This window comes from Anolis sagrei, chromosome 4 (assembly GCF_037176765.1).
Source record: "Anolis sagrei isolate rAnoSag1 chromosome 4, rAnoSag1.mat, whole genome shotgun sequence".
In the NCBI taxonomy this organism is placed as follows: Eukaryota; Metazoa; Chordata; class Lepidosauria; order Squamata; family Dactyloidae; genus Anolis; species Anolis sagrei.
In genome coordinates, this window is record NC_090024.1 from 139664145 (window position 1) to 139678467 (window position 14323).

Consider the following 14323-nt stretch of genomic DNA (forward strand, 5'->3'; position numbering starts at 1 on the left):
GTTGAGTTCCTTAAACCCAAGACTCCCAGTACCGTTTGAGCAGAATGGAGATCATGACAATAACCATCATATGTATCTAGTTAAAGTGCATTGAAACAAAACACGTAAACTAGTTTCCTGTGGATAGAGAAGGATTTTCTATCCAAAGGGCATAAGTTTTATTTTTTTCACTGATAAAATACAGATAATGTCCATGCATGCCTTCAAGGATTTGTAAACCTAATGACTTTAATTAAAATTCATGTTAATAATAATAATAATAATAAAGTGGAGTCGAGCTGCATTATTTCTACAGCATTGATCTACTCGTTTCTCCCTCTATGCCAGGCATGGGCAAACTTCGGCCTTCCTAACACCTCCCAACAAAGGATTCCCCGGGCAGCAACCAGCCAGCCTTTGAAGCTGCAAGGCCATTCAATGCTAATCAAGGTGGCCAACTGCAACATTCACACTTGCCTCAAGCAGACAGGAGTCCTTTCTCCTACCCTGGACATTCCAGATATACAAACCTCACTTGACTAGTTTCTAACAGACCTCACAACCTCTGAGGATGCCTGCCATAGATGTGGGCGAAACGTCAGGAGAGAATGCTTCTAGAACATGGCCAGACAGCCCGGAAAACTGACAGATAGGCTCTTAGATTCCTAATAGGCTATTAGGAATTGTGGGAGTTGAAGTCCAAAACACCTGGAGGGCCCAAGTTTGGCCATGCCTGCTCTAAGATCAGACTTCCAGTTGCCGCAAATGGAAACAAGCAACTTACACTCTAAAGCCGCCAATATTTTGATAAGTTACTACATTTCCGGTATTCCGCTCCCCTCCCCCATTCATACTCAGCTCCCGCCCGCCTATTAGCAGGGCTTCCTTTCCCGCGCATGCGTACTACTCGAGGGCTCGCGAGCAGGGGGCGGAGCGCCGCAATGACGTCACTGGCCACGTGAGACTCGGAGCACGGCGCCCGGGTTCGACGTACGTACGAAGGTACGGCATCTGCTTTCCCTCCACCGTCAAGCTAGCCGTGACCTGGTGACCCGGAAATTGTCGCCGCTGCCGTCGCCGCGGGTTAGCTTTCTGAAGGCTCGGTTGACCCGAGCAGCGGAGGCGGCCAATGGGAGTCCCTGCCTTTTTCCGGTGGCTGAGCCGCAAGTACCCCTCGATCATCGTGTCCTGCACCGAAGAGAAGGTGAGTCCGCCGCCGGGGAAGGCCTCACTTGTCTTGGTGCGAAGGGGCGCCTGGATGAAAGCCAGGCCGAGGCTGGAGGAGAGGCCTGCCGCTCTCGCGAGGTTTCCTGCAGCGCCTTGGGAGTCTCAGGCGGGCCCTGAACCGCTTCCCTCTCCACGTGCGGTTCTCATCCGGCCCGGATAGAGTTTCCTGCCCAACCTCCTCTTTTGGCTCCTCACTGTGCGCTTCATGGGCTGGTTTCCCTCCATTTTTGTGTGTCTATGCTAGGCATGGGCGAACTTGGGCCCTCCAGGGGTTTTGGACTTCAGTCCCCACCATTCTTAACAGCCTCAGGCCCCTTCCTTTTCCCCCTCAGCCGCAAGTCCAAAACACCTGGAGGAGGGCCGAAGTTCGCCCATGTCTGGTCTATACTGTTTCTGATTCATTGTCTTCTCAGTATCCTTATGTCCAGTGGGGAGGTGTGTCTTGTCCCCGTGTTTCACAAAGGATAGGAGGGAAAGTGATTTATCTAACCACTTTATCCCATTGCGAATTTTCTCCCTCGGAGGACACTGCAGCCTCTTTTATTTATTTACTTACTTAGTTACATTTATATGCCTCCCTTCTCACCCCGAAGGGGACTCAGAGCAGCTTACATGATATAATTGTTTCAGACTTGTGGGTTATTTTCTTTGGACTTCATTCTGGTCTTGATATAAATACAATTAAGACACTAGGAGTCATTCAGTATGTGTTCCTACGGCCGGGCAGCTAGGCCTATAAGGTATAATTGTTTGAGACTTGTGTGCTATTTTCTTTGAACTTCATTCTGATCTTGATGTAAATACACTTAAGACACTAGGAGTCATTCAGTAGGTGTTGCTATGGCCGGGCAGCTAGGCCTGGGCACCCTGTCCAGGAGTTATAAGGCAGCAGGGCCGAAGAGGTGTTTCTATGGCCCCACACAGGTGTTGCTATGACCAGCAGTGGGCAGTTAGGCCATTGAAGTACTCTCAGCATGAGGCTGTGTGGACATGGAGGCGCCCTGTCCAGGAGTTATAAGGCAGCAGGACCGAAAAGGTGGTGTTGTAGCCCTGCGCAGGAAGAGGCAGAGACCGCATCACATGTTCCAGGGTTGAAAAGAGGCAGAAATGTCCCGAAAGGAGGGAACTCAGCAATCTGTGATCAGAGCTCCTACCTCTTATCACACTTAACTCCCATCTTTACAACTGAAAAGCAAGTGGGATGGGAACCATCAACGTGTTTTCCCATCCTGTTTCATTGCCTAACTGTCAGTATCCTCTGGGGTTCCATGCAGGTCAATGGGATTCTATGGAAAGCAATGGCTTAACCTGGAACTCCCTTTCCAGTGACATCAGATCCGCCTCCTCCCTCCCGATCTTTTAAAAACTTAAATTCTGACTGTGGAAGCAGGCCTTTGGCGACTTAGACCCTGCTTTCCCATGGAAAGCAGTGGTTTTGACCTGGCTCTCTGTCTCTTGTGTCCTCTGGGGTTCCATGCAGATCAGTAGGATCCCATGCAACAGACCCTCACAGACCCGACATGAAATAGGACGATGATTTCAGGATTGGTGATTTGGTTACATGCTTTAACTGGTTTTAATTGAAATTTATATTTTATTGATTTTAATGATGCATTATTGTTTATTGTATAACTGTGGCATTGAATTTTTGCCAAAACAAGGAAGCCACTCTGAGTCCTAGTTGTTATATATCTTCAGTACTAGTTGTTATATATCTTCAAGTTGTTTTTTTATTTATGAAGAAAAAGATATGAAGTTTCACTAGGATCCCATGGAAAGCAGTAATGTTTATTTATTTATTTATTTGCAACATTTTTACCCCACCCTTCTCAACCCCCAAGGGGGGAGTCAGAGCGGCTAACACTGGCAACAATCGATGCCGCAGTATCTCAGTATAACAACAATATAAAACCATAAATACACAATAGATTAAAAACAATAACATTAATAATACAGTCATATGACCGTTCCCATTATCATAACAATCACATGGTGCAGTTCAATGTCCAAAGTGCCATTATGCCTACTAGCCAAAAGCCTGGTTAACCTGGCTTGCTGTCTCTTGTATCCTCAGAGGTTCCATGAAGATCCATAGGATCCCATTGAAAGCAGTGGTTTTAACCTGGCTCTCTGTCTCTTGTATCTTCTGGGGTTCCATGCAGATCAATAGGATCCCATGGAAAGCAGTGGTTTTAACCTGGCTCCCTGTCTCTCGTGTCCTCTGGGGTTTGGGGCAGAACCATAGGATCCCATTAAAGAAGTGGTTTTAAACTCTTGTCTTCAGTGTAAGGGGCTTTGGACTGGGGAAGGAATCCCTTGTTTTCAGATATTGTTGTTTCTCCTGATTTTTTTAAAAAAGTAATACTGACCTTGTGATGAATGTAAAAGATGAATGTATTGCCAGCTCTTAAGTTTCCAGTGTGAGTCTGATGAGGAGGCAGAACTCCTTAAAGGGACAATCACCCGTGCTTTCCCCTCTCAATGTGATGAGGTGTTAGGAGTGCTTAAACTTACGAAAGAGACAAAATGGTTACAGTGGACCTTTCTAGTCCATGAATTCAACTTTCTACTGCTTGAAAAAAGAAAATTACAAAAATTAAATTTTGGTTTGGCCATTTAACTATGGCACTGTATGTAATGGGAATGGAGCATCCACAGATGTTGGTCTCCAGAGTTATTCTTGGGCCTCTCCACAGATGCCAAGGGCCCACTGTCCTTGTTTCTGACTCAATCTATTCCCATTTGTAATACTTACACTTGCTCTTTGGGTTTTTCGACATAACCTTTCATTCAGTGCAGGTCTTCTAACAATTCTTCAGGGTTTGAACACGTTTCATAAAATTTCTGAATCTGAATGGAGAGTTCATTACAAGCACTTTGTGATTCACACAAAGGGATATGCATGGATATCATAAGCATGTGTCTACTTCTAACAGATTGGTGCCCCACGATTGTGAGATGATCTGCCAGAAGAGAGATGACAACTAAACAATTTGAAGAATTTAAGACCCAAGTGGAGGCCTTTCTCTTCCAGCAGGCCGATTATTATCATAATAATGGTGTATACATACACACATTCTTGATGCCTTTTGTCTTTGTTGCACCCCTCCTCGAATCATAGGAGAGATGTGTAACAAATAAATGTATTATTGTTACCAGTATTATTATAACGGTTTATCCAGATGAGTTATGTATGCTCTACCATAATGACTTTGTCCACGCATTCAATTTCTGAGCTGGAGTAAGAAACGTAAATGATGGAGTTAATGAACAAGTGGCAGGTCAATGAAAAAGACCTTCCACTGATGTATAACAGTGTGAGAAGAGTATTTGATGGAGAGACCTAGTGTGGTGTGACACATTCAAGTAAAACACCCCAAAGTAAACAAACAGAATGCCATAGGTTTCTGAAAACCCAGTCCACTTTGTCAGAGGCATAAGGTGATGTCCTCAATTGATGGATTCATATACATATGCCGGAGTGAGTGAGGATTGTGAACAGTAAATTTGTAAGTGGCTTAATGGCAGAAATTACTGGCTGCTGGCAGTACTAGTTGCTATATATCTTCAAGTTGTTTTTGATTTATGAAGAGGATACGAGGTTTCTTTGTAAGATTTGTCAATAAGAGATTTACCTTTGCTTCCTCAGATATTGAGGCCCCTTCTACACTGCCATATAAAATCCAAATTACCTGTGTTGAACTGGATTTTATGGCAGTGTAAACTCATATAATCCACTTCAAAGTAGATAACATGGATTATCTCCTTTGATAATATGTATTATATGGCAGTATAGAAGGGGCCTGAGAGCGTTTGACTGGCCCAAGGTCACCCAGTGGGTTTCACGATTGTTTCTCAGAGTTGTAGTCCAATGTTCAAAGCATTACACCATGTTAGCTGCCCATCAGACATGGTAGACAACTGTAAAGGATTGAGAAAGATAAATCACAGCTAGTGGGCACAATCGTATTCACAGTAGGAATGCCTGACTTTTCCATATCATTGATCATGAATCCAGGAATATATAATAGCAATGGGTAACTTCCCCATTATAGGGGGCACATGTGTAAGTGTTTATACCACTTGTTTTGGAAGGACCTTTCCTCATGCTCTGCTCCTTTTTAATCTCAAAATGCCTGGGTAACATAAGGCCTTTTGCTAAAGTATGAGGGGTTTGATTGGCAGGTGATTTTGTAAGAAACAATAAGTGATCAGAAGTCACTTGCTGGATACCCTCAGAAGTTCTGGGCAACCCAGCCACAAGCCACATTTGCTCCTGGTGATTGACAGAAACATCAGCATGATAGTTGTTTGAAGAGGAAAAACTTGACAAAATAATGTGTATACTCCAGTATAAATCTTGAATTTTAGTCCAACAATAAGAGTGGCAAAAGCTTAGACCATTCTAGCAGAATCTAAAACAAACATTGCCCATTTTCTACCCTCTGTAACACAGCACTGCTTTGAATTGTTTTGAATTCCTAGTTGGGAAAATGATAGTGGCACTTTGGAGCTACCCCTCAAAGGAACACCACGAGAATAGATGCAGTCAGTGCTTGTTTTCCGTTCTTTCAGGATAGGCAGAATACTTCTCTATACTCAGAGAAGGGAGTGGTTCCTTTTAAAATAAGAGTTAATTCCATACCTCTTGGCAGAATGATCCTTGGCCTACATATGGACCATATAGCATTCCATGATTATGGGCACCAAATCCGATCTCGATTTATACATGAGGTTGATTTATATACAAGTATATATGATACTGTTTTGCTACGACACCTCCTGCTCCTTTGTCCAGGTCTGGAGGACTTTTGTCCCTTACAATGTTTTTGAAGCCATGTTCAGGCCCTCATAAATGCATTTAAAATACAACTATCACAATCTCCTATCATTGGGAATACTGCCTGGTATATTTAGAAACTGATGTCAAAAGCATATAGAATGATAAATCTCTAAAATTCAGTGTCTTGTATTTTAGCTAAAATTATTAACACCTTGATTTTAAAACATAGGATTCTAGAATTCTTTTCAGTATGACATGGTTTATGATTTTGTGTTAGTGGACTCATTCTGGGTTTCAGATTTTACCATCCTAAATACTAAGTCCCATTCACATCAGATGGGGTGCTAATGGGGGGGGGGGGGGGAAGCATATTTAAGCTCTGGCTTGACTTTGGGAGCTGGGCATGGGAGGAATTAAAAAGAGTAAGGTAAATGCGTTGGAAAAAAGGAGAAGCAGGGAAAGTGGGAAAATAAGGACATTAGAAGAGATAGTCTGTCTTGATCCAAGAAAGGAGGAAAGCAAAAGGAAACAGGGATAAGGGGAGATATGCCCAGTTAAATGCGCAATTCCAGAGGTTAGCCAGAAGAGATAAGGAACTATCTTTAAATAAGCAATGCATGGAAGTGGAAGAAGACAACAGAATAGGAAGGACAAGAGACCTCTTCCAGAAAATTAGAAACATTGGAGGTAAATTTCAGGCAAAAATTGGTATGATAAGAAACAAAGATGGCAGGGACCTAACAGAAGCTGAAGAGATCAAGAGAAGATGGCGAGACTATACAGAAGATCTGTATAGGAAGGATAATAATACTGAGGATAGTTTTGACGGTGTGGTGAATGAATTAGAACCAGACATCCTGAGGAGTGAGGTTGAATGGGCCTTAAGAAGCATTGCTAACAACAAGGCAGCAGGAGATGACGGGATCCCAGCTGAACTGTTTAAAATCTTAAAAGATGATGCTGTCAAGGTGATGCATGCCATATGCCAGCAAATATGGAAAACACAAGAATGGCCATCAGACTGGAAAAAATCAACTTATATCCCCATACCAAAAAAGGGAAATGCGAAAGACTGCTCAAACTTCCGTACAGTGGCCCTTATTTCTCATGCCAGTGAGGTAATGCTCAAGATCCTGCAAAGAAGACTGCAGCAATACATGGAGCGAGAGTTGCCAGATGTTCAAGCTGGGTTTAGAAAAGGCAGAGGAACGAGAAACCAGATTGCCAATATCCGCTGGATAATGGAGAAAGGCAGGGAGTTTCAGAAAAACATCTACTTCTGCTTCATTGACTATTCTAAAGCCTTTGACTGTGTGGATCATAATAAATTGTGGCAAGTTCTTGGTGGGATGGGCATACCAAGCCACCTTGTCTCTCTCCTGAGGAATCTGTACAAGGACCAAGTAGCAACAGGAAGAACTGACCACGGAACAACAGAGTGGTTCAAGATTGGGAAAGGCGTACGGCAAGGCTGCATACTCTCACCCAACCTTTTTAACTTGTATGCAGAACACATCATGCGATGTGCGGGGCTGGATGAATGCAAAGCTGGGGTGAAAATTGCTGGAAGAAACATTAACAACCTCAGATATGCAGATGACACCACTCTGATGGCCGAAAGCGAGGAGGAGCTGAGGAGCCTTCTAATCAAGGTGAAAGAAGAAAGCGCAAAAGCCGGGTTGCAGCTAAACGTCAAAAAAACCAAGATTATGGCAACAAGAATGATTGACAACTGGAAAATAGAGGGAGAAACCGTGGAGGCCGTGACAGACTTTGTATTTCTAGGTGCAAAGATTACTGCAGATGCAGACTGTGGCCAGGAAATCAGAAGACGCTTACTTCTTGGGAGGAGAGCAATGTCCACTCTCGATAAAATAGTGAAGAGTAGAGACATCAGACTGGCAACAAAGATCTGCCTAGTCAAAGCCATAGTATTCCCTGTAGTCACCTACGGATGTGAGAGCTGGACCTTAGGGAAGTCTGAGCGAAGGAAGATCAATGCTTTTGAGCTGTGGTGTTGGAGGAAAGTGCTGAGAGTGCCTTGGACTGCGAGAAGATCCAACCAGTCCATCCTCCAGGAAATAAAGCCCGGCTGCTCATTGGAGGGAAGGATACTAGAGACAAAGTTGAAGTACTTTGGCCACATCATGAGGAGACAGGAAAGCCTAGAGAAGACAGTTATGCTGGGGAAAGTGGAAGGCAAAAGGAAGAGGGGCCGACCAAGGGCAAGATGGATGGATGGCATCCTTGAAGTGACTGGACTGACCTTGAGGGAGCTGGGGGTGGTAACGGCCGACAGGGAGCTCTGGCGTGGGCTGGTCCATGAGGTCACGAAGAGTCGGAGACGACTGAACGAATGAACAACAACAGGTCTGAAACATACCAGATAGACACTTGAAGTAATTTAATACCCACATTGAAACTACCTTGTCTGGTATACCCCATGTTATTAATAAATTGTAGGAAGTAACATATCTTCTAAGAAATTGTAAGATGTGCTCTATCAAAAGCTAGTTCTACATGTGAGAAGGATCAGAAAGACAACGGTTTTGTACTGTACTGCATCAGTCACTTGGGTAGAAGTTAACTAGAAACTTCATTTTTTCTGGGTGTACATAATTGGGAGGTAAAACAGAAAAATCAATGAATAATAAGCAGGTTGCCTGAAAGAGGAAAAAAGTGTAGCATGCAATACTCTTTTCGACAAAAATAGATGGCATAGAAATTTTGCACCAACCCTAACTATGTGTTAGCTAGTGACAACATATCATAAGAGAAATCATAAGAGCAAATTTTAAAAAGTGACATTGGATAAAAGCTTATTGTAGAATATTGTTACAAGGAATAAGAGAGAGCACAACACCTAAGGGAGCTTATGCTGCTGGAGTTCCCATCCTATAATATATAGGGTATGTCAAAAAGATTGACCCAATTTGAAATCATTACTTCTGCAACCATGAAATGTCCATGAATGAAACTCTTCCTACTTGGAAAGGGGGGGGGGAGGCATAGAATTTCTAAGGATTACCACTAGATGCCTCTCCAAATGCGCAAACAGCCCCTACGGTCATTTGCTAGTTGGCCACCCCACAATGCAAGACCTAATGAGATATTCTTCATCTACAGAACTATTTTTTTAGTTTTGTTTTTGGCTCAAAATGGTTAATAAAACTTGATAGCTCATTAAACAGTTTGTAACTTTTTGTGTAATTGTGACATATTGCCATTGTAAAATATACTGCTTTGAAATATTTTGAAACACTGTATATCACAAGGGAAAACCAATAGCCGCTGGTATGTTGTAAATAAATCTTTGTTTTTAAGATGCAATATCAACTCTCTAGCTGAAGAACGTTCCTGGTATATCCGTGTTATTAATAAAGTTTAGGAAGTAATATATCTTCTAAGAAATTATAAGATGTTGAGTTCCTGCTTACTGTTTGCTATGTTGGTTATTATGCCTCTGGTCCTCAGAGGTATGACTGATGTCAAGTTTCTATGTTTTCTTCCACCTGTATAATAATAAAAGTGTGTGTTCGTACTGTCTCTGGCATATTTCCAGAACTATTCAGTCTAAATATCTAAAATTTGACATACATACTAAGTCTATATGGATGACTTAGCTAGTGACAACCTTGCTTTTTGGATAAAGGATACTAAACTTGTATAATGTGCCCAAGAGTAAGTATCATGGAGTAAAGAACTGTTTACTTCTGAGTAGCCATGCTTAGGATTGCAAAGCACTCTCCTTCCATTAATTCAACAATCCTAAAGCATCTTTAAGCAAATATGCTTTTGAATAATATATCATGGTTTTATTTTGGAAGCTTTAGGTGTTGATTAGAAAAAATATATGTACGTGCACATATATGGCATTATATAAATAGATAATAGTGTGGTCTATTGGTTCAGAATTGAAACTATGAGTCAGTTTCCACTGAACATCCCTTTTTAGCAGGGCAAAAAACATTTGGCTTCCTCAAATGAAAGCCTATCTACACTGACCATTTAATACAGTCAAACTGTGGTAAATGGATTAAAAACTCCCATAAATCCACACAAAAAGAGGTCATTATTATGCATCAGTGCTCTGTGGTATAATCACTCACCCAGGACTCAAACTGGTTCCTAGACTTCCTATGTAAAACCATCCAAAGAGAGAAACTGCTTTCTTCAGAACCGTATTTAAACTATCAAATGGTCAGTGTAGTTGTGCCCTAATTTGATTACAGCCTCCACAATTTCTTACAATTGGTTGCTCAGCTTTTGGTGAATATATTTTTTCATTTATGAATGAACCTACTTTTTAACTTCTTTTCAGCAGTGGACCTTCTGAGTTACCTCCAAACACTATTATCCACATTTCAAATAATTAGAAAACACTGGTATCTTACCAAGGTGGTTAAAGTACTAAGTGTTTATATATCTGAGGTATATTTAAAGTGGAACTATGTTGTAAAAATACATGCTGCTTTAATCTGTCCCATTGTGAGAGATACATCACTCAGTAAAGTGTTGCTGGTTGCAATGCTACTTATTTTTTATGTGGGTGTAGATCCCAGTACTCTCTTGTTGTGTTTATTCCAATAAGTGCATATGGAATTGCAGTCCTTGAAAAAGAAAAGGCATAGGAGAATAGCTCGTGGTTTCTTATTCACTTTAAAGTTCTGGGCCTTTGTTAGTAACTTGCTATAATGTTGCTATTGTTTGCCCTCACCTAAGTTGAATCTCTCTGCATTTCACAAACTGTTTTATTTTCAAAGCAATTTGCTTTGGGAGTCTTCCAGTTTTTTAAACTGATAGAGAGCTCTTCTGCAAGAACTTACACCTGTTTCCTGTTTCTTAAACAACAAAGACTCCCGTGGAAACTTTTCAAAAAATTTATACAACACGAACTTCCATGGACTATCGCCCACTTCTCCAGATGCATGAAGTGTTATCAAGCATTTCAAGTGTGTATGTGTGCGCGCGTAGTGACAAAGAGTTTGAGAGAGTACACATAATGGACAAGGAAGATTGAGGATAATTTCATATAGAGATGTGATTCCATTCACAGTTTCAAAAATAATGCTGAGGTTATAATTAGAGAGGTTGACAAATCAAACATTACTGCAATCATGAAAAAATTGGACTACATACAGAATAAGAGGTAACCTTTGAGCACCACCTTTCTTAAGAATGACAAGAGAAAATACAGAACCTGGTTAAGATATTTTCTGCAGATTTGTAAGTTAAAAGTTCATGGACATAAGAGCCCAACACATAAACTAGCCACTTTTTGACATACCATAGTCTCAGGCATTAGTATTACCACAGCAGGAGTTAAGCTATATTTACCTTATTCTAGTCCAGTATGAGAAATCACTTATTTCTTGAGATGCAAACTATCAGCAATCTTTCAGACCCCTCTTATACTGCCATATAATTGAGATTATCAAAGCAGATAATCCACACTATATTTTAGCTAAGAATGAGAATCCACATTATTTGCTTTGAATTAGTCTGCACTACCATGTAATCCAGTTACAAACCTGCTCAGGAACTACGATTAGCGAAGGAGGCCCTGCTCTTGGTCCCACTCCTGTCTCAAGCACAGCTGGTGGGAATGAGAGGGGGGCCTTCTCTGTGATTGCCCCCCCCCCCTGGAACTCTCTCCCCTCCTTACTCTCTTTTTAAAAACCAATTAAAAACCTATTTTTGATCCTAAGCATATTGAGACGAGGAGGCATTAAATATCATGTATAGTCACTCTGGCTGCTGACTACAAAAAAATCCCATATTTTTATCTTATTTTGCTTTGTTTAGATTCTGACTGTTTCTTCCCAATGTAAGCTGCGGAATTGTATATTTGTTTTGTTATTATTATTATTTAATTCTTGTTAATCTGTGGTTACTTTTGATGTAGATGTGGTTTGTTTTGGGTTAGAGTAGGGTGGATTATTTTGTCGTCTTCTAGTTTTTATGGCATTGAATATTTGCCAATTTGGTGTTTACTGCCCTGTGTCCCCTCGGGGAGATAGGGCGGGATATAAGTTTTATTTATTATTACTCTTACCTTGCCGTGGGCCATTGGTTGAGAAAATGGGAGGCCAGATGATTCTAAAATTCGATTGATGAGCTCTATCTGGCACATTTCCATATTTTGGGCTAAATGTGCCCTAAAATGCTTCTGTTCTTGCTGCACCAACTCCTCTGTGTATTGCCTGTGTTGTAATGGGATATAGCTTCTAATTGCAGTTTTTAGCTAAGCAGGAGAAGTGTAGCCTACAGTATGTAGATTAAGTGTACTGAATCAGAAGGATTTTGGTTGGTTTGCTGCCAGGCTGCAAAGGTATATTTTTGGCCTATTAGTCATGCCTGTAAGTGTGAAACCCTAGCAGTTACAAGATCATAATCCCAGTGTACAGCCTCATAAGTGTTGAATAGGATGCCAGCCAACATCGGTGTGGATGGGACTCACCTGAAAAAGTTTGTCTTCAGAATTTTCATGCCACCATCAACGTGCATCTGGATCAGCCCACAAAGCTGACTCACTTCTTTGAGTTAATGCTTTAGCTACATAATGGCCATACGATCTCTACTATATATATTGAAATATTGGAAGCTTAAGGAATGGTCAATAAAAAATTCTGGTAGCTATTGGGAGTATAAACTGCAATGAATTTTTAAAACTTCAGTCACTTACTAAATATCTCCCACTGTTTTCATTTGATCAGATGAATGATTTTCTTGTATACCTTGGTTTTTTAAAATCATGTCAGAAATTATTTGAGAAACTGCAAGTTGCTTCTAGTGTGAGAGGATTGGCCATCTGCAGGGCCTGTGGGAGGCTTCTCTCATGTCCCCGCATGGGAAGCGGGAGCTGACAGATGGTAGCTCACCCTGTCTCACGCATTTGAACCGCTTACCTTCAGATCAGCAGTTCAGCTGGCACAAGGGTTTAACCCATTGTTTTAAAAGTTATATGGTCAGTTTAATTCCTAACCAGTGGCTGCTGCCGGATGCCCAGAGTAAGGCAAAAAACCTTCAGGCTCTCTGGCCAATTTGTCATGGAGGAAAATTCCTTCCTGACTCCCAAAGTGGCAGTTAGTGTTACCCCGGGCATGTTGGCAAGAACCACAGACCACCACCACATTGCCCCTTGCTCAGAAGGTTAAATTCTTGCTCTCCTTCTTTAAGACTCAGAGAAAAAGTCCTGACACCCATTTGTGCCTTATCAGTTCGCTTCCACTCTCTACAAGAAAGCTGACTTGATCTTCAGATGATTCATTTTGCAAGGCTCCAAATCAATATCTCTTCCTAAATCTTTAGCCCACAAAATCATGCCAGTTTTTATTCAACTGTCTTCTAAGTTATATTCTAAAATATGTGTATAGTCTCTGTACAGTAAGCCTTTGCTACCCTTTTAGAAAATATTCTCCAGCTCTAGTTGAAAACCCTACTCTTGCATCATTTGTAAATCTATCAAGTAGTTGTTGGAAGCAAAACCAGTCATTTATCTCTTAACTCCTCTCTCCTTCTAAGTCTCCATGGCTCATTTTCTTTGGGAAGATACTCCCTTTAGGTCCAGCAGTTGACTTCTCCATCTCATTAAGTCTGTGAACAACCTCACTGCCATCCAAACTTTTCTTCCCATCCTCTTTTTTTTATCAACATGTTCTTGTCAGTACTGGTATTTGAGACACCCTCAGGCTCCTGCTGACTCATTTGGGTTCCTGAGGCAGAAAATTCCCAGTCAAAAACCTCTCCTTTCCTGAAAGCAGAATCAGTGAGAGAAAATTAAGAGAAATAACCCACCTTTCCTGCCCCTTTTTGATCCTTACTGCCCAACTGATGAAGCCAACTGCTTCACTCTGGGCCCCTTACTCCTGTCTTGACTGCCATGGAATCTTTGTTGCATCACAATGGGAAACTTAAGGCATCATCCATACCCTGTTAAAGCCATGGGTATCCTGCCTGGAGAATATGGCTATTTTGATAGATATTCCTATGCTGGTCCATAAAATAATAAGAATAAATGGATATATTTTATTTAATGTCCCGAGTTTTTCACAATAGTGTTTGTTAGAGTGTGTTCAGTGGTTCAGCAGAGACCAGAGATCTGTATTTAAGGAGCAAACACACCAATGGCTTGGAGACAGGAAACGAAACGTTATTGTAAGAACTCTATTCCTAGATATGAAAGTTACTCAGTGAATCATGGAATCATGGATCATTTCCAACAAAGTTGATTCACAACATAGATGAAAACTGAGGCTGGATCTTCATTGCCAAATAATGCAGTTTGAACTTCATTATATTCAGTTCAAACTGCATTATTTGGCAGTGTAGATC

At 41.4% G+C, this 14323-nt stretch overlaps 1 protein-coding gene across 1 annotated transcript in view; it reads left to right on the forward strand.

The window, feature by feature from the left end:
* The first annotated feature begins 919 nt into the window (after positions 1–919).
* The window catches only part of XRN2 (5'-3' exoribonuclease 2), a 75309-nt gene continuing 61905 nt past the window's right edge, over positions 920–14323 (forward strand). Inside the window, exon 1 of the mRNA XM_060774075.2 lies at positions 920–1183. Coding sequence (XP_060630058.1) covers positions 1109–1183 — 75 coding nt within the window. The 5' untranslated portion in view covers positions 920–1108. The remainder of the gene's footprint in view (positions 1184–14323) is intronic.